Here is a 20,455-nt window from a genome sequence, read left to right on the forward strand (position 1 = left end):
CCTGGCTGACCTAGTTTAAAGGCAGTGCTTCAACCCCCCCCCCCCCTGATTCAAAACCGCTGAAATCCAGTTGAACCAGTCAGCTGGGTCACCACATTTCCACATCTATTATGGTTAATTATTGTTATTATATTCAGGCATGTTCATTATGAGGTGGAGGGGAGGGGAGGAGGGCCGGCCCAACCGTCATGAAGGAAGCTCTGAGTAGCGGTCTGGGGCAGGGTGGGGGCGAGCCTGTGGGCAGAGCCAGCTAGGGCAGGGAGGGGGAGAGAGAGGGTGGGTGGCTTCTTCAGGGGGTAGAGCTGGGCCCAGGCAGTCCTGGGGGGAAAGGTTGAGGCAAGCGGAGGGGGGGGGGGGCTGGCAATATTGTGGTCCTTGCAAGGGCCCTGAGAGGGGAGGGATTGGATGGCGGCTGGGGCGAGGCAAGACCGAGGAGCCTGTCTGGCCTCTGGGGAGACCACGCTGGGAACAAAGGGGGCCGGGTTCACTCCTGAGGCCTGGGCAGCAGAAGCCAGAGGGAGGCCCCTCCAGTGGGGCTCCTGGAGGTTCTTCATCTGCTTCCAGGGCCCAGCTAGTGTGACCTGCCCTTTGGCAAAAGCTGCTGCAATTCAGCCAGGAAGAAGAGCACCCCAGCCCTGGAAGAGATCACTGTGTGAATGCCCCCTGCTGCCCCCTCCTCCCCGTGACCAAGCAGATTTTGCAAGATGCACCTAGTGCGCCTTCTTAGCTGACCATTTGCTAGGAGGTGGTTCTGTGCCTTGGAGAGGCCCAAGTGGTGCAATTTGACCCACTTTCTGAGCACATCAGAGCATACCAGTCTGCCCAAAGATCCCTACAAGAGGTGGTGGAGGAGGAGGAAGAGCTGTCATGGGGAGGATGGAGCAAGCTTCTTTCCTGCTGCTCCAGAACCAAGGGATACAAATGGCAAGAAAGGAGACTCCAATTCAACGTCAGGAAGAGGGCAAGAGCCCTGGGCAGGTGGTGGCCTCTCCTGCCTTGGAGGCTGTTAAGCAGAGGTTGGCTGGCCATCTGTCAGGGATGCTTTAGTGGAGATTCTGGCATTGCGGGGCTTGGACTGGATGACCCTTGAGACCCCTTCCAAATCTATAATTTGATGACTGAAGGAGCAGGAGACGTTCCTCACCCCACCCATGAGATGTGCCTTAGCCATCCACAACCCCCTAGAAGAAATGCTGCCACTTTTCTGCCTGGGGAAAAAGCTTTTAATCATCGCGCAGGAACAGGACAGTCACACACACACCCTTCACCACCACAGCCCCTTGCCCCGGATCACATGGACCCGGCCGGGGCCACGTTCATGAGCACAAAGCCCTTGATGTGCTGGAACTTGTTGCAGGAGAAGTCGACGTGGAGCTGCATGGCCCCTGCGGTGCGTGGGGTGAACTCGAAGAAGATTTTGGACTTCTCTCCAGGTGCCAGCGCTGCCACACTGAAGGGAGAGAGAGAGAGAGTCACACACACATGCAAGGATGCAGCCCTGGAGTGGCCAGCCAGAGGCCTGCAGGGGTTACGTCCTCCACAGGGCCACGGCTGAACTGGCTCCACCTGCAGCTGGCTTGGCTTCTCAGAGGAGTCGCTTGGGTGGGACGTCTCCTCGCCTTCCCCTTGCCAGGCAGGAGAGTGGACCAGCCAAGCTCCTCCCACTTGCTGGTTGCTCCTCCCCCCGCCAAACTTACTTGATCTTGACAGCTTGGCCCATCAGTGTCACCAGCAGCACACAGTTGTCCACTGGCTCTGGGAGAGGGTTGGCGTAGAAGATCTCCACGGTGGCCGGTTTGTTGGCTACAACGCTTGGAGGGGCCTGCAACCAAGGAGAGGAGCTGCTCAGTCTCTGGGAACGCACTCTGCACCAGCACTTATCCTGGCAGAGCCACAGACCCAGGGGGCTTGCTGAGCCAGGACCCCCTCCTCAGGCACAGCCACCACCTCTCCAGAGCCCCCCCCCTCTTTCAAATACGGTCAAACACTGTACCTATTTAGGCCTTGGAATCGTTGCAAACAGGATACTCACAGCCACATTCCAAATTGGGTCAGGATCTCAGCAGGAGCAAAGGGTTGAGCTCCCCCCCCCCTGATCCAGTTGCAGGGGGAACCCAACAGCCCCGCAAGGTTCATCCAGCTTGGCCCTGAATGCCTTGGGATAGTCAGGCTGCATCATTAACCCTTTGGGGCTCACCACCTCCTGCCCAAGCTCCCTTATGAGCTGTTGCATTCTGGGATGGCATCCCATGATGCAACAGGGCTGAACCAGGATGGGGAGGTGAGGCAGGGTTTGCAGGTACTGCAGTATGGACCTGGGGCCAGATGAGGGGAGACAGGGGACTGGCTGCCCCCTCCCCTTGCCCAAGGACAGGGTCTGTGCTGATGTGGCTCCAAACTCAGCCCCTCTTATTTGGGGTCTTGAGGCTAGAAGAAGCCTCTCAACTTGGACTTGCATCTTCATTGCCATATGAACATCAGAAGAACTGGATCAGGCCAGTGGCCCATCCATTCCAGCATCCTCTTCTCACAGGAGCCAACCGGATGCCTCTACTGGGAGCCCTGCAAGCAGGACCTGGGCGCAGGAGCCCCTCTCCCCCCCCCCCTGCAGTCTCCAGCACCTGGGATTCGGAAGCAATGCTGCTTCCAACTGCGGAGGGCGGGCAGAGCCATCTCGACTGGCAGCCCTCAGTTGCCCCCTCATCCTCCAATAATTTGTCCCATCCTCTTCCAAAGCCATCCCTGCCTCAAGTGGGAGGGAGTTCCACAGTTTCACTCTGCACTACAAGAAGGAGGACTTTCTTTCATCTGTCCTCAATCTTCCCACCATCAAGTTAGCCTCAGCAGCAGCAGCAGTGATTAAAATCACTTGTGGGTGTAAAAAAGAAAAATGGTGTAAAAAAAAGTACAAAGATGGAAGTAATCTACATTAGACACAACAATACAGTAAGAGTAAATTTTTTGAGGTCTTAGAACAAAGGAAGGAAGTCAATATGTGTATATGTATGTAATGAGATATGGTTTTTTTCTGTAGATGTGTGCTTTTTCGTTTTTGTTTTGTTTCCTTTGCTTTTTTTCTTTCTCTTTTTTGTATGTTTCGTTCTTTTTTGTTTGTATAGTACTATTTTGGACTTAATGTCTGTAATTTTTGTTATGATTCTACATTGAAAATAAAAAGTAAAATAATAATAAAATAAAATAAAATCACTTGTGGGTGGGGGGCTGCGGTTCCAGGACGGGGGGCCAGCAGGGAGTGGGGCATTCCTTCTTGGCTGCAGCCCTTGAGTGCAGAGGGGCTCCTTACCATGATGGAGACGTTCTGGGTCTCCAGGGTGATGGCCTTCTCCACCAGCAGCTTCACGCCGTCCACAACGTCACATAAGGCCGTGACCAAGAGCTTCTTGTCGTCCGTCAGGGATGCCCCATAGTGGCCGTACGTGATCCGCAGTGGGAGGTGCTTCTCTGAAAGGCAGAGGGGTGGGGGGAGTCAGGATCCTTTCCTCAGAGGCAACCCACCACCACCTAGCCTCCTGCCCCCTGAACTTGTTCCTTGCAAGAGGGGAGCTCCTGCTCCATGGATTCAGCCCAGCGATGACCACAACTCTTCCCGCCCCTTTTCCAGGGCCGCCTCTGCAGCGGAAGGTGCAGCTTCCAGAGGGAAGCAGCTTGGAGGACATCCCTCCTCCTCCTCCCTCCTCCCACGAGAGCCAGTGTGGTGTAGTGGTTAAGAGCGGTAGTCACATAATCTGGGGAACCAGGTTCGCGTCTCCGCTCCTCCACTTGCAGCTGCTGGGTGACCTTGGGCCAGTCACACTTCTCTGAAGTCTCTCAGCCCCACTCACCTCACAGAGTGTTTGTTGTGGGGGAGGAAGGGAAAGGAGAATGTTAGCCGCTTTGAGACTCCTTCAGGTAGTGATAAAGCCAGATATCAAATCCAAACTCTTCTTCTTCTTCTTGGCAGCCCCCAAAGGGCAGAACATTCCCAGCCAGGACCCCCTTGGCTGGAAGGCCAGAGCTTAGAGCATAAAAGAAGATGCAGACCTCCCTCAGCCAGCTGAAGACTGACCTCTTTGCCTGACCCACAAAGTGAGACCCTTGTTTATGGCTCCCAACACCTCAAATCCCTATCTCGTTTGTCTTTCTAAGATCTTCTATGCTTTATAGAGTTCAGACTGCATTTTTGATTTAACGATACTGCTTAGTTTTTTTTATTTAAAAAAATTGCAGACCGCTTAGATATTTTGAAACATCAAGTGATTTATAAATGCTTTTAAATGGACAAGACAAGCAAACAAACAAATCCCGGGCCTCCCATTTAGCTCTCCAGCTTGCCAAGTGAGAGCAGCCTGCCTTGGCCCTCCTCGGCTGGGGGGGGGGGACAGCCCATGCGCTGGGGCTCCCTCCAGACAGGCTGCTCCAGGTGGCCCCTGCCATTGCCTTCCTGTGCTGGCTTCCCTTCCCTGCTCCGCTCCAGACCCCAAGGGCAGGTACAGACTCACCTGAGCTGGGCTTCCTTCCTTTGCTGGCTCCCTGACGGTGATGCTTGGAGGCCTCAGAGGACCCCCCCCCCCGGTCCAGGGGGCTCTGGCTTTGACAGTGGGGCTGGGGGTGCTTCTGCCCGGAGACCTGCTCTTGGCCCTGGTCTCATGATGGGCCCTGCACAGCATTTCTACTGCTAGGCTGCATTTCTCCGCAGCTGCCTCTAGTGGGAGCCTGAGCGAGGGGGAGCCTTGCAAGAGCCTCGTGTCTGGAAGCCCCAGGGGGCCATTGCAGAGTGGGGTGGGGGGTGCCAGAAGGTGGAGCGGGTGCAAAGGGCAGCCCAGTTGGTACCACTCCTGGATGGCAGCAGAAGCTGTGTAGAGCCACCCAGCAGACCACCCCTGTTCTCCCTCCCTGCCTGGATGGGCTTTGAGACACGGAGCAGGGGAGGCCCCTTACCTTCCTTGTTGCCAAGGCTGACAGTCATCACTTCCTTCAGGATCTCTCTGATGGCCCTCCGGGTGTACAGGACACTCGAGACGCTCAGGTTGACAGTTATGGTCTTGGGCTCCGGGGCCAAGTTGGCCAGGGTGAGGATGAGGTTGATGTCCTTGCCAAGGATGGGTGGCTGGGCCAGCTTGAACTTCCCAAAGAGCCCGGGGTGCGTGATGAGTTCGGAGGCGGAGGCGTCGTCGGTGGAGCTCATGCGGCTCTCGCTGGGCGTGGACCCATACATCTGGGAGCAGGCCTTGCGGTAGATGTTTCTCTCCTCGGCAGAGCCTGCAAGGAAAGGAAGGGAGCGGTCAGCCTCCGGTTCCAAGCCCCCCTGCCAAAATGCAGGCCTCCAGCTCACTCCAGGTCTTCAGGTCTAGTCTGACACACTGCCCACCTGCTGTGCCCCTTTTCTGCCAGCGCACATGAAAGGAACACCTGCAGGAATGGCGTTGCGGGAAATGACCTGACTCGGCTGGTGCTTCCTGCTGCACATAGCCTCCCTAGTCTAGCTGGGCGGGCGAGTGGGAGACAAATAGCACTGGCCCTTTGAGCAGTTGAAAGCAGTTGACCAATTGACTGGCCCAAAAATAAAAAGCTTGTTCATGCTATTGTGCGAGTATCTAGGTGGCCCCACTTCTGATGCTCTTAAGATGGACTAGAGGTCTAACTCAGAACAGAGCACCTTCCAGAGCTCCTACATGGGCTGCTTTAGGATGTCCAATAGACACAGGTGAGGGTGGGAGTGATCATCTGGCAGAAGCCCAAGGAGCGCTGGCCGCTTTCCAGCACGTGGAGCTGGGCCGGGAGCCAAGGGCTGGGGCTCCTCATCCCAAGAGAATGTGCACGGAGCGCATTCCAGAGTCCAGGCAGCAGCTGCACTGCGGCAGGGAGGGCGGGCGGGTGTGCCTGAGGACGTATGGGGCGCTGTGAATGCAGAGAGGGCCGCACGGAGTCAGACGCAGAGCCCCAGAAGTCGCCTTCTGCAGAGTTAAAGCCCAGCACAGGGCGGTTGGCTCTGCTGGCACCCACAGGGGGCCTTGGGGAGGGGCGTGGGGGACGCCTCAGGATCCCCAGCTGTTCTCTCCAGTGCCAAGGACCAGCAGCAGCACCTTCAGCGCACACAGCATGTGCTTCCTTCCTTCCCAAATGCTGCTTCCAGCCAGAAATCCTGAGACTGAGGGAAGGCAGGCAGAGCCCAGGCAGGAAGGTTTCCGTGTGGGACGGGGAAGAGCCTCTGCCAGCGGGTATCCCAAACACTCCCTGGCGTTCTGGCGGGGGGAGCGGCCAAGGGTGCAGGTGCCTCTGTGGGATCTCCCAGCCCCTCATTCTGCCTCCAGCTGTGGCCCACCAAATGCACCTTCCCGGAAGGGCTGAGCCCCCGTGTTGTTGCCTGACTATCTGGTTTGCAGAAGTCTTCTCCCGCTGAGCATGGAGTCTCCATTTTGCGCCTCCTCGTCACGGCCACTGACAGACCCCCTCCTCCCTGGGAGTTTCGCCACCTCCGCTATGATTGCTGCCTTTGAGAAAGGATTCTCTTTTCTCTGTTCTAGAAGGGAAAGGGATTGCTGGGCACGAGGCAGACAGACTCCCCTCTGTTCTCTCTGTTGGCAGCTATTCATAATTTTACACACCTGCTGTGCATCTCCTGCCTGTCATTTGCTCCACGGTCAAGAACTGGGGCCTCCTTCAGACCGGCAGAATCCAGCCCCTCCCCAAAGGTGGTCCTACTGGCCCTGATTGGCCTCCTGAATACCAGCTGCTGGGAACCCCAGGAGGGGGGAGGACAGGCCTCTTGTGCTCAGGTCCTGCCTGGGGGTTTCCCATGGGGCGCCTGTTTGGCTATTTGGACTAGGTGCCCCCCTTTTGGAGGGCTGCTTCAGCAAGGGAGTTTTAAGTTCTTATTGTATCACTCATTCCCATATGGAGCAGGGTGTGTGGGTGTGTGTGGACAGACTAGATGTCCTTCAAGGTCCCTTCCAAATTTGCGATTCTGCAATGGAGTTTAAACCCTGGCATTGTGATTTTGGTGGTTGTCCTTTTACTCCCTTTCCTAGTTGATCATCTTTTGGTCTTGCTTTCTAGTACAATGACAAAGTTTGCATCCTGGGAGGTCACAGCCGATGACAAGCTGTCCCACCCTGCATCGATTTGCCCTTATTGATACTCCGTTGAACCTGCCATTCTGCCACCCCGTTTGGAGAGACCACCTGTATGCTAATTTGGTGGCCTCTGTGCTGGCCTGGCCGGTGGGGGCTTCTGCCTCTGCCCGCCTAGTGTGTCCCCTGAGATCAGAAATGGGGGAAGGGGGGAAGCCAGCCGGAAGGGGCTGGTCCAGGAGGGAAGGGGACTCACCTTCTGGGTACTTGTAGTTGTTGGTGATGTCCACCCGATAGTTGCTGCCCACGGCTTTGGTGCTGATGTGGCTGCCGATGGACGCTGTGTCGCAATAGACCCTGACTTGCCTCCCGTCGGGATAGATGACCCATCGGTTGATATCGGCATTCACCTCGGAGAAGACGAATCCCGTGTCGTAGTTCAGCCGCACGTCTCCTTGCTTGACAGCCAGGACAGAGGCTGGTCCACATTGGTAGATCCCTGGAAGGAAAGCGGAATGCAGCAGCTGCTCTGGAGGGCGACCAGGGTGGGGTGGGGGCAGGAGAGGGCCTTACCTTGGCTTTTCTCCTGGGGGGTTCCGTCTACCACCTGCCACCCGCAGTAGGCATTCCCCAGATCCCTCCGAGTGAACCAGCATTCATTCCAGACATGGTAATCCCTGAAGGGGGGAAGGAACAGAGGAGGAGATAGGAAGCTGCCTCGTACAGAGTCAGACCACGGGCTCATCTCGCTCACCACTGTCCACTCTTCCTGGCAGCAGCTCTCCCGGGTTTCAGGCCAGGTTCTCCTCTGGAGGGGCTGGGGATTGAACTGGGCGCCTGCTGCAGATGCTTTGGCCCTGCTGAGCTGTGTCCCTTCCCCTGAAGGCGCTGGAGGCTCGCCTGAAGAGGGGGCGGCAGGAGGCAGAGCCAGGGCTCTCCCCACATAGCTTCTATACAACACGAGCCTCATGCGCAGATGGCAAGCCAAGGGGCTGAGCTCACAAGGAGGGCGGGTGGCAGGGGTGCCAACTTGAATAAAATAGGGGGGGGCAAGTAAGCCCTTCCCCACATTACCACATGAGGCGGTTCGTGGACACCATTTGAATGGCAATGCCATATGTTCTAGGGTGGCTGAAGGGATCCCGGCCCCTGGGAGTTGGCTCCTCAAAGACGACGCTGCCCCAGAGCCCAGAGGCAGAAAGGCAGGCAGGGAGGTCCTGTCCGGGGGCTTCTGGCCAAATCCGCTCAAACTGGTCAGCAATGGGTCCTCTGGGACCTTTAGAGGGAATATTTCCTGGCTGGTTGGTGATTATTGGTAAACATGATGTTTATTCCCCCTCCCATGTTTTAATATTGCTTTATAATGGAGTCATATTTAGCTATCATAAGGGTCCCCCAAATAGACAAAGAAGCAGGGCAAAGACATGGGGATGAATGAAACCAATGGCTGCTCCTGGCATGATAAGAGGCCGCCTAGCCAAGCCGAGTGACCTGGGCTCTGCCCTTGTTGATCTTGGACTGGATGAGCAAAGAGGTGCTCCCTGAGCCATAACTGCCTCTGCAAACAGGACGGTGAGCAGCACTGCCCAAGGGGCAGGTGTTTGCCTTGGCTCCCTCCACCTTCCAGCTCTCCTGGGAAAGTGACTCCTCTTCCCCAAAGAGCTGGGGAGGGAGAAATGTCCCCTGGGCCAGAACAGTCCCCGCCCCCCCGGACAGGAGCCCAGGCTGAGGAGGGCGACGTTGGGCTTTGCCAGAATCCTGGCCCAAGATCTGGCATTCCTCTGACAGTCCCATTGCCTGTAGGGGGCTGATCCCCAGAGCCAAACACAGACATGAATAGACTCATAGAAGTGTAGAGTTGGAAGGGATCCCAAGGGTCATCTAGACCAACCCACTCCCCAGCAATGCAGGAATCTCAGCTAAAGCATCTCTGACAGGTGCCTACCCAACCCCTCCTTTAAAACTTCCCATGAAGGTGGTGGAGAATTGAGTTTAAGATTGGAAATGTGAGAAATGGAGAGAAACCCCAGATATCCGTTGTCTGTCTCCAGGGCCTGGCAAGACTGGCCCCCGGTGGGGGCGCTTTAGTTAAGATCCCTGCATTGCGGAGGGTTGGAACAGATGACCCTCAGGGTCCCCTCTCACTCTACAGTTCTGTGATTCTCTGAAGGGAATCCTGGGATCGAGCACCCGAAGGGCCTCCTCCCCGCCCACCGGAGGCGCATTTACCAAACGGAGTCTTGTCCCCTCTTGATGCTCTTCCCAGAGGGATCGTAGTATTTGTCGATGCTGAAGTTCGTGTCTGCGTCGTGGGCGGAATTGAAGTTGGTGACCAAGCGGGTCGGGATGCCCAGGCACCTCAGGACTGCGAGAGAGAGGAGAGAGGGGCCGGTGGGTCTGGCTCTGCTCGGCGCCCCCGACCCCCGTTTCTTCCTCCGCTTTGCCACCAGAAGCCTACCTGTGCCGCCCACCCCGGCGAAGACCCAGCACTGGCCGTACTGGACCGGCCGGAAGTTGTCCTGCGCCCACTTTCTGAGGATGGCCACGCTGCCGTCCCACCGAGAGGGGTTCTCGTGGTGGGCAAACTCCTCGCTCCACTTGCCCTCCAGCACCCCGTTGTCGTTGTCGTTCCCGTTGACCTAAAGCGCCAGGGAGGCGGGTGAGGGAGGAGCAGGCGGGTGAGCGGGGCCTGGGACCTGGGGAGGGCTTTCAGGCTCCCTGAAGGATCTCACCCCGCCTGGGATCAAGTGGCAGAGGGCTGCTTGTGCTTACCATGGAGCTGATCACGCGGCCCACGTAGCGAGGGTCGCTCCTGCGCGACGTGTCCCCACCTGGGTCCTGGCGGTGGTAGAGGCTCAGATCCAGCAGCGTCAGGGCCAGGTTGAGCATGTTATCTTGGAACTGCAAGGCAGAAAGGAAGGTTCTCTAACGCGCCAGGAAGCAGAGGAGCATCCACACACAGACAGATACACGCCGTCACCCAGCCAAGGGCAAGAGGTGGAGAGGGAAACATGGGCCCTCAGGCTGGGGCAGGTTAGAACCAGAGGGTCTTCTTGTGCACATGAAGATGCAGAAGGACCAACTGGTTCCAGGGCAAGTGGGGACCCCCAGCGCTCCGCAGCCAGCAGGAGCACCTGCCGCTCCTCTGCTCGTTCTCTGTGATACAGATTATTATCTCAGGCCTCAGCCCAGCATCCTCTGAGCAGAACCATCTCCATGCCACGGGGCACAGATGGAGCTGGGCTCAGTGGCTGCCTCCCTCTTGTCTACCTTCAGCCCCTGACACTGGGAGGGAATACCCGAGAATGCTGACCCCAAGAGAGTCTTGTCTTGTTCTGCTCCTGGTGGTGGCAGGAACCATTCCCTCCCATCATGCAATGCACTCTCTACTTTGGGCTACACACACAGTCACAGAACATGTGGGCAAGCTTCAGCATGTGTGAAATTGGCAGCCCAACCTAAAAAGTGCAGGTTCCTGCTAGCTGGCGGGAGAAGGGGCTAAGACTACAGAGCTCCATTGCTGACAGCTAAGGGCCAAGACCATAGAAATGCAATTGGTAGAGAGGGCTTTGTGTGATGTCATTTCCCCTCCTCTCCCAGAGAAGAAGGAGCATATAGTACTTCCTGCTCCTCTCTCTCGCTCTCTTCCTTTGACCAGCAATAGGTGCAGATCTGCCTCCCTTGCTCCAGCTCAGAAAAGTAAAGAGCAGTGACTTGCTTGCATAGTCTTTACTGCTCCTGTTGCTGTGAACCAACGCCTGTCCAAAGTAACTGAATCTTATTATTAAGCTTACCTTCCAAGCTGTTGCCTGGTTCTTTATTAAGGAGCCAGCTTACTTCATAGCTGGACTTGCTCAAAACAAGGTTCTACAGCCTAATTGATTTGATTTGTTATAATTCCTATGTTTTTAAATTTTCTGCCACGCATGGGGTGATTTTGCTTAAAAATGGAAAGCGTAATGTTGGTGGTCAACAAAAGAGGTTTAAAGACTCTCTCACTGCAAATCTTAAAAAAATGTAGTATAAACACAATGACAACTGGGAAACACTGGTCCATGAGCGCTCCAGTTGGAGAACAGCCTTGACCCAAAGGTGTCATGGGCTTTGAAGACACTTGAACTCAGGACACAAGGGAGAAACATGCTAAGAAGAAGGCACGCTTGGCAAACCATCACCAGGATCAACTCCCACCCAGAAACCTACGTCCCCCCTGTGGAAGGACATGTGGATCTAGAACTGGCCTCCACAGTCACCTGCGGACACACTGTTAAGACCGTGTTCATGGAAGACTATCTGACTTGGCTACTGCCAAAGAAGAAGAATATTTTGAAACCCTGTTCAGCCCACACACGTGGGTGCCTAGATGGATAAATGACAATTAGTATATCTTCTCCTACCTATTAAGGCTCATCCCACTCGACGGTGACTGTGCAGCCATACAGCAATGGCCTAGGAAGCTGCTCTCCTCAACCTCCCCATGACCCCATTTCCCAGGACTACTTGCCCTGCTTATCCTCCCATGAAGGTTTCCATCGCTCTGAGGATCCAGGCAGAGGAAAATGCTGCCTCCCCTCCCTTCCTCTCCTGGCCACCTCTCCATCTTCAGGCTACAAGGGCACCGCTGCTGTCCCCCTGGCAGGGGCGGTGGAACCCCAATCCCAGAGATATAGGGCCACAGCCCCATAGCCCAGAGATATAGGGCCAGCAGCAGAGCTGGTGCTTTGAAGGCCAGGAGCAAGACCTTAACACTGACCTGCCCGTAGTACCATCCTCGCGCTTCGATATAGTTGGCGTTTCCCACGAAGATGATCCCATTTTCGTTCAGAACGTATTCTTGCCTCTCGCTTTCATCTGCCATGTAGACAAGGTCTCCTGTTGGGCGGAGGCAAGAGGGTGGCAGTGGGTGCTTCAAGTAAAGCTGGATTGGGCTTTGAACAACCAAGTGGCAAGGGGTAAATGCCTCCCCTCAAATGTCTTTGGGGGCCTCCAGCTTTGCTCTAAAATTAGAACTTGATCATATAAATCAGTTTCCCTCTGTCAAATCTCCCATTCCCACCACCCTTCTGGGTAATACCCCTCCCCACCTTCTCACTATATAGAAGGATCTGGCAACTTCTGTTTCAGTGTATCTGAAGAAGTGTGCATGCACACGAAAGCTCATACCAAGAACTAACTTAGTTGGTCTTTAAGGTGCTACTGGAAGGAATTTTTTTAGTTTGACTATGGCAGACCAACACGGCTACCTATCTGTAACAGTTTCCCTCTGGTGTGTGCTGGGCAACAGTTGCTTGGAAAATAATTATTTTGCTGAATAGAACATCCTTGCAAATGTAAGTTTATGAAAGAGCTGGATTGCAAGAGAGGAGATTCCAGAAAAAAACATTAAGAAGAACTTTCTGGGGGCAAGAGCTATACTCCTTGGGAAGGTGGTGGTCGGATGCTCTGACTGTGCTCCTGCACTGCGGAGGGTTGGACTAGTAGACCCTTGCCGTCTGTTCCAACAATACAGTTTTATTACTTTGTGGTTCTTGCATAGACACTGCAGACCGTGGCTGTGACCCTGAAGGTCAGAGACCCTGCCCCAGGGGATGGGGACACTCGTCTTGACAACTGAGAGGGAGAGCTTTCCAGCTGAGCAGTGCAAAGGAGCCTGGGCAAAAGGGTCACATCCTGCTCTGCTCTGCTTGGGCAGTGAGAGGGGAGCCCCCTCCCTGCCATGTCCCTGCCCCACAAGGAGCTTTTTTGCTGAGCCCCATCATTGCTCCTGCCTCCTTGGGCCAAAAGAAGGAGCTGCCATGGAGCTTCCCAAGCCGGCCATTTTGCAGCAAGGGATTTCCTAGCCCTTGGCTCCCTTCCAAGAAAAACCTGGCATCCTCTGGGGTCTCCCAGCCTGGTGTGGGCAAGTTCCAGGGCCCTCCAAGGCCAGGGATTTGGCCTGACTCGAGGCAACCCCCCCCAGCATCTGTCCTAGGAGGGGAGGGCTGTCAGCTAGGCCTTGCAAAGCCAGTGGGACCATGTTACCCCCTTCCCTATCCTTTGGGGGTGGGGTAGTGCAACCACTAGGCTGCTTGGTGGGGGGGCCTTGAAAGGGGCCCATGGAAATGGGGGGGGGCCTCCCCTGTGCAGCTGCTGCTGTAGCAAAGCGCTCTGGCTGCTGCTTGCTCTGCTGACGCATGGAAGGGGCAAGTCAGGACTCGGTCGGACGCAGCAGCAGTCAGATCTGCAGGTGCTTCTGGGAGGCTCACTGGGCCAACGTTCTTCTGGGCAAAGAGGGATCTGGCCTCCTGCCCAGCTGTGCTGGATCTTGCCCTTCTTTTTTCAGCCACGTTCCCATTTTTAGCTAGTCCTGAGTGCTGAGTTTCCACCGCCCAGCTGGATGATGGATGAGCAGCCCAGAGGCCCTGGGTGATGCAACCAGAAGAACAGGAGGAGAGTCCCTGGGAGGCAGGGAGGGAGAGGGGAGGCCTGCTCCTCCTCCTGCTGCTGCTGTTGTGAAGCACACTTGGCCCCATGTGCTGCGGGGGGGGGGGTGGGGGTGGGATGACGACTCTGTCTCCAGGACCACCATAACAAACTCTTGCAGCATCAGCCCGGTCCATCACCAGCCGGTCAGTAGAGCATTGCTGTGCCCGAGTCGGGCTTCTGGGTCAGGCATCTCATTGCCCAGATGCCAACATCTGGGGTGGGGAGGAGGTCTGTGCAAGGCTTCTGCTTTGAGCAACAAAGAAGCCCAAAGCCCCCTACAATTCTCTGAGTCTATGATTCCCTGCCTGCTTGCTTGGGAAGCTGTCACATGGCACCAACTGCATTGTCTGCTTGTCAACCCTCAGCAGAAACACCCCTGTGGGGCAGAGGCCCATCCCAAGGGCGGCAGCAGGGCCTGCGCAGGCAGGCAGGCAGAGGAGCATCTTACCTTGGCACCAAGGGTTAAAGAGCAGGACAAACTGCCCCAGGAAGCGGGCATAGGCCTGGTTGCCACACATCATCTGCAGGCTCAGCTTGTAGCGGCCGATGGCAGCGGTGGGGGGGCTGGCCAGGGTGAAGTTGGCGCAGTTGCCATTGATGGAGCTGAGCATGGCACTCCAGGACCCTCCAGTCAGGGCGCTGGAGACGGGGAAGACGGCCCGGGTGTGCTGGGACTCCGAAGGGGCTCTCCCTGCCAGAGGGAACAGAGGCAAAGGCAAAGCTGTCATTGGAGGTGACTCATACCTGTGAGAGGCTACCCAAGCGGCAACCTTCTCCCTGAAGGGTTTGGTCAGCATGAAGATCCAGCCAGCTGGCCAACCTGATTCCAACCTCTGGGTGCAGGCACTGCACAGACCTCCTGGGACAGGAGTGTTGGTGCGTGTGTGCGCCCGCACTGGACCCGGTCTCTTCCGTGCCACAGAACAGCTCCTGTGGTGGTGGTGCCATCTTGGCTTCCCACCAGAGAGAACGCTGTGGAGGGCATAACGTGGCACAGGGCAAGCCAGGTTTGGCAGCACCTTAAAGATGGACAAGCTTCTTGTGGGAGAGAGATGTTTGCATGCAGGGGTAGGATGGTGGGGAAGGGGAACCCCGCGGTCAAAAAGGTCGTGGCAGGCAAGAGGCCCAGGAGATCTGCCGCTTCCGTGTGCAGAGGCCAAAGGTGCGCAAGGACCGAAGGGGAGCAGAGGTGCCATCCCGGAGGCGCCAGAGATCAGGCCAAGAGGTGCCCATGCGAGTGATGCCAGCTGGCCATGAAGGAGGATGGGGGGGAAACAGTGGGGGGGGGGCGGCCTTACCTGTCTCTACAACGAAAGCAAAGCTGTCCCCGGACTGAAGGGGTCTATTGAAGTAGACGGTCAGCAAGAAGCCCTGCCCCCGGCGTACAGCCAGCTCCGAGCAGGCAAAGCGGCTGGTGTGGTGGGCCGGGCCGTTGGCCGGGATTTGCCAGCTCAGCTGTGTTGGTGTCAGATCTGTGGAACAGCATAAGGTGAGTCTGGAAGGGGCCTGGCCTGACTCTGCTCTCCCCAGCCAGCCAGCCAGACGCAGCCGCTGCTCGTCCCCCTTCACGTCTCCAAGCCTTCTCCTCAGCAGACGCTGCTCCTTGGGGGGCCGCGACAGGGAGCAATATCCATGCTGACCAGAGCAGCTATCGTCATTTTATTTAGCAACACACCTACATCCCATTCTCCAGGTAAGTTTCTTCAACCCACCTTACAATATCCAATTAAATCAATGTCACAAAATATGAAAACTGCGACAGAAAAGGAAAAGGGGAGAGGGCAGCATCAAATGAAAAGTCAAGATTGTGTGTGAAAGTGATGAAGGGGGGCGGGATGTATAACATCCATCAATCATCACAGATTAGGAAGCAGCATGGGTGTGGGCGCCAGCCAGGGAAGGAGCTGCATGTCTCCCGACAGGAACATCAAAGAGGAAGAGGCCTTGCCTTCATTAGACACACAAGGTGATTTGCAACAAGGACAAAACACCCTGACGCCGGGCAGCCCTTGCCACCCAAGTGCAGAGGAGCTCAGCAGAGCTGAGGGACTCCCTTTCCAAGGCAGCTCCCTGCAGTCCTCCTCAGGCACATCCTGACCACCCAGCCGAGGGGCTGGGGGGGGGGGGGCTGCTGCTGCTGCGTCCTTGGGATTTCCAGCACCACCACCACCAGGACAGCACAGGGTAGAGGTCAGTGCCAAGACTGAGTCTCCATGCCCCAGTCCAGAGAGAGCGTTCTAGAGTTGCCCATAATCCAGCTGGTGCTTTGGGGATGGTGCGGGAAGCAGCTGCTTCCGGGGTTTTTGCTCTCTAGACTTGGCAAATCTGAACCTGAAGGATGAAGTGAGAAGGATGAGTCACCATTAAAGGGAGGGAGGGAGGGAGGGAGGGAGATCAAAGACTCAGCTGCTCCCATTGTGGTGAGACCAGGAAATGCTCTCAGGTGTTCCAGGCATTAAATGCCAGGCAGGCAGGCAGAACCTGCCCTAACATTGGGGATATGTGGCTGTTGGGTCTTCATGCGCCACTTGCTGCCCAGTTCTTTCACAGGGGTTAATGCCAATGGCGGGGGGGGGGGGTTCTGGGTACCCAGTTTTGCAGTTCCCACCTGGGTTAGACCAGATCAGGACAAAGATCAAAGCGGCAGGCGCACGTACACACACACACACCACCCCATGACTGTTTGGTTAAGGAGCCTCAAGGAGGGTTGTAGTGGGAGGCCAACCAGAGCAGGACTCTGAGGGGTTTGGAAGGGCTACCTGCTGATGGGCTTTTGGTGGAGGATTGTTGCAAACCGCTCAGATGCTATTTATGAAGAGCAATATATTAATATTTTCTACTCATAAATACATGAAGTGGAGAGATGGAAGAAGAGGCTGGTGCAGGAACTCCAGGATGCTCAAGAATGCGCGGCATCCGTCCACTCAGAGCAGATTGCCACCTTGAGAGGAAGAGCCATCACTTGGGACCTTCAAGGCCCTCTTGCACCCTGAGGGTAGAGCTGCTGGGGAAGAGGAACACCCCATTTCTCCTGGCACCCAGAAACTCACCATCTCTCCCTTGGAAGGCCCCAGGCAGCTGGGCTGGACCCCTTGGATGTGGGAGACAGCAAATGCACAGTTGCCTTGTGTTCTTCTGAGGACTCCAGTCTCAGCAGAGCAACAAGCCAAAGGCCACCACAGAGAAAGCTCCCTCCCACCCTAGCAAGGACCACAGCATGGAGGCTGCAGGGCAGAGAGCAGGGCTGGCCGGGGCAGGTGCCACCATCCCAAACTCACCTCCCATCCTTGAGTCTTGTCTTCTTCAGCACGGCCAGGAGCTCCTACTGCACATTCCTCGCCGCTCTCCTGCTGTCCGCTGAGCCAGGTGTGATGTGAGGATGTTTCCGCTGATCCCTAAAAACTACCCAGGTGCAATTAGCCAGCTCCTGTAATCGGTGGCAGCGCAAGGGCAATTTTCCTCTCCAGTGGGAGGAGAAGGCATCCTTGTTTACTCAGAGGAAGTGCATTCACTTGCTTGCGCAGGGATGACATGCAGGACTTCCTACATGGAATTCCAAGGTGAGGAGTCACCCCCAGAGGCGAGGAAACAGGTGGGAAGGGAGAGAAACTGCAGGAGGAAGAGAGAGCCTCTCTCCCCACACCCTTCCATTAGGCAGAGCCCTGCGTCTCCTTCATTGCACAAGCCCAGCCACCTCCCATTTCCCAATGGGGTTCCTGCCTGTGTGCGGACATCCCTTTGGCCTCCTGCCCTCCCCCAGGAAGCTGGCATGGCCCCATTTGCTCCTCACAAGGTAACTGTGCTTCTAGCATTGCAGGGGGTTGGACTAGATGACCCTTTGGGTCTCTCGCCAATCTACAGTTCTGCTCCAAGAGCCTCTTGAGGCAGCTTCAGCTGAGAGGGAGGGAAGGAGGGGCTGCTAGGCTGCGTTGGCAGTAGCCTTGCGTGACCAGAGAGAGACCCAAAGCCACCAAGTGAGTTCCATGGCTGAGAAGGGGCTGACCACCCCCAGGGACTCTTGCAGAAACCCACCGCTGGCTCCCTTGGGCCTCTTGCACAATGCCTCATTGGCATCGACCTTCTCCCCTCCCCATTTTTGTTTCTCCTGGGCTTGAGGTGGTACCTCAGACAGTGGAGGAGCCTTTCCTTCTCCTCAGATGAGCTTTACTGAGGTTTCTAGAAATTGTGTTTTGGCTGAGGAAAGTGAAGTACCTTTTGCCAGTGGAGTATTGATCTTCTCTGAAGGTCTCCAGTGGCCCTTGGTTGCTTTGCATCAAGAATGTCTTCCAGGCTTGGAATTCAAAAAGACTCAGTTAGGAAGATGTGAGACAAGAGCACCAGTCATCTTCTGGAGGGAAGATGTGGCTACGTCACCTCTCAGCAAGGCTTGTCTAACGGGTGACATGGCCATGGCCAACCTGGGGTCAAAGCTTCCCCCACCCCACTGGGTGCCCCAAGGGGTGCTGAGCTCCCCCCTTCTCTATCTGCTGGGGACCTTCTTGGGTCCCTTCCTGAGTGCCTTCCATCCTCTCAGGTCCTCTCCATCGCTGGTTGTCCAACCAGACATCCCCTTTTCCCTCATCTCTCAACAGACCTCCTCTCAGGCTGATGCCTCCCCACCACACTACAGAGCCACAGAAGACAAGGAGCTGCGCAGCCCCCCTGCCCCACAGACGCACCAGGGGAGCTTCACCTCCCCCTGCCCCATTTCACCTGAGAGCATGAAAGAGCCCTGTGGCTGGATCTGGCCAAAGGCTCACTCCCACAATGCCCATCATCCTGTTGGGCGTGAGCTGCCCCTGGGCCACCTCTCTCGGTCTGGCTTCCTCTGGGAGCAGCCCTTGCTTCCCACCGTGGCACCTACTCCTTCTGCTGCTGCTGCTGCGATGCCTTGGAAACCACCTGCCACTGCCTCCTCTTGCTGCTCAGGCAGTCTCAGGCGGTGGCGTTGCCTCAGTCGTGCTTCACTCACTCCACCCCTTCATTACAAGCCACGTTGCCGGGTGTTTGATCCCCGCTTCCTCCCAGCTCTGGGCTCCTGCAAACTACCTGCTCTGAGCCTTTTGCCTGCTCAAGAACTTGACCTCCACACCTTCACTGCTGGCAGCCATGCTTGTCCCAGCCCAGAATTCCCAGCCCAGGCATCTTCCCCGCTGTGTGCAGATCCGTATCTGCCTGGCTTGACTTTCCAGTTTGGAGATTCATCTGCTGAACTGCAACTTTGTCCTTGCTTGCTTCCTGGATTCTTCACCGGGAATCATCACAAGCCCAGCCTGAACTCCATGATGGCTTCTGGAAGTCTGCCACAGGGCTGGAGTTGAGCAATGCTGTTGCCACTTCCCCGCCCAACTTAATGGTCCTGATGTTGCTCAATGTCCTACTCAGGAGGAAGTAGCCTGCTCCAAAGCCTTCGTTGTGAATCACAGAATGCTGGGAAGATGTCTAAGGCTGTTGCTCTGCTTAATTTCCCCACAGCATCCTCCCCCCCCCCACCTGAGCACTTCCAGCTCCCTTCCTCTTCTTTGGAAGGCTTCTGCTTCTGCACCACCTGCAGCTACAGGGATCCACCTTCTCCCCACCTTGCGCCCCTGCAGTGGGCAGATGCCTGACGTGGTTGCCTTACTCTTCTCCTGCTGCTGCAAGTTCAGAGCATGTTCAGAGCAGGTACAGAGGCATTTCCCAGGTGGTGGACAGCAAGCACACAGGTCCACAACAACACCCTCTTCCATTCGGAGCCTTATATCCAAAAAATCAGCTTTATACTACTACTACTACTACTAAAGACCCTGCTGTTGGGAAAGATGGAGGGCACAAGGAGAAGGGGACGACAGAGAATGAGATGGTTGGATGGTGTTCTCGAAGCTACGAACATGAGTTTGACCAAACTTCAGGAGGCAGTGGAAGACAGGAGGGCCTGGCGTGCTCTGGTCCAGGGGGTCACGAAGAGTCAGACACGACTGAACGAGTAAACAACAACAATTACTACTTCTACTAATAATTATTTTTATTATTTTTATTTCATACCCAACCTTTCCCCCCTGACAAGGACTTAAGTCTGCTTACAGATAAAATAAGAACAGCTAAAAATATAGGGGAAATCGTTTTTTTAAAATAAGCATTAATAAAATTTTGTACACACACTCACATAACAGAAGATAATTGCAATAAAAACAGCACGGTGCCAACCCGTTCATTAAAAGCAGTCTGTTCCCCAGAGCCTGTCGAAACGAGAAGCTCTCCACCTGCTGGTGGAAGAGCAAGAAGAAGGGAGCCAGCCTGACTTCTCTAGGCGGGGAGTTCCAAAGTTGCCTCTCTTCCAAGCGAAGCAGATTTGTTTTCCCGAAGCTGCTGGTTTCGGCCATGTTTGCTGCAACTGCAAACTCTTGTTTTACTGTAACTTAGAAGTGTTTTCCTGTACGTAAACTTTTTTGTCTATCTTATTCTTTGCAATGGAAAGGTCAGAAGACCACAAATAAAAGTGGTAAAAGGTATGATTGCCTTGTTCCTAAGCTTTACTAAGTGTTTCACTCTGTTACAGAGTCTTCACAGCCTGTTTACTTTTGCATTTTAGCCTGCAGATTTAACCCTCCATCCATCTCCCACAACCGTCGCTGAGAAAGCCCCCTCCCCCACCCCACCAAGGGTGCCTGTGAAGGTGGCAGGACCAAGAGAAGGGCTGTTTTATGGGAAGGGATATGACACTTCTGATAGCTGGCACCTCAGCTGTGCAGGGCTTGTTATCTTATAGCCAGCCCTTTGAAAAGAGAAAAGAGATCTTTCATGAGTTGAAAATTGGATCTTATTTGTTTACCAGAAGCACGTATTAGGGAAAACAATATAAAATATTTGTTTCAAAAAAATTTAGCTGAGGAAATTGTCTGCAGAACTGAAGAAAAAAATGGGGTTATTCTACATGTACA

The 20,455-nt window shown here is 55.3% G+C and overlaps 1 protein-coding gene across 5 annotated transcripts; it reads right to left on the reverse strand.

The window, feature by feature from the left end:
- Nucleotides 1-1,200: 1,200 nt before the first annotated feature.
- LOC309535445 (protein-glutamine gamma-glutamyltransferase E-like) lies at nucleotides 1,201-18,824 on the reverse strand. 5 transcript variants are annotated; one of them, XM_082228518.1, is made up of 15 exons: nucleotides 18,400-18,824; nucleotides 17,748-17,826; nucleotides 16,814-16,930; nucleotides 14,834-15,007; nucleotides 13,984-14,226; nucleotides 11,824-11,942; nucleotides 9,843-9,971; nucleotides 9,529-9,709; nucleotides 9,300-9,435; nucleotides 7,644-7,747; nucleotides 7,327-7,569; nucleotides 4,939-5,259; nucleotides 3,305-3,462; nucleotides 1,698-1,822; nucleotides 1,201-1,450 (listed from the first exon to the last, which is right to left on the reverse strand). In XM_082228518.1, the coding sequence occupies exons 3-15, from the start codon at nucleotides 16,818-16,820 to the stop codon at nucleotides 1,291-1,293; spliced, it is 2,100 nt and encodes a 699-aa protein (XP_082084644.1). In that variant the 5' UTR covers nucleotides 16,821-16,930; nucleotides 17,748-17,826; nucleotides 18,400-18,824; the 3' UTR covers nucleotides 1,201-1,290. The 5 variants fall into 5 exon arrangements, with proteins under 5 accessions (XP_082084644.1, XP_082084641.1, XP_082084643.1 ...); XM_082228515.1 differs by having other exon boundaries at nucleotides 16,814-16,937; XM_082228517.1 differs by having other exon boundaries at nucleotides 16,814-16,937; nucleotides 18,628-18,646.
- Nucleotides 18,825-20,455: the final 1,631 nt, after the last annotated feature.

The sequence above is a fragment of the Podarcis vaucheri genome, assembly GCF_965113315.1.
Source record: "Podarcis vaucheri genome assembly, chromosome: 6".
Lineage (NCBI taxonomy): Eukaryota > Metazoa > Chordata > Lepidosauria > Squamata > Lacertidae > Podarcis > Podarcis vaucheri.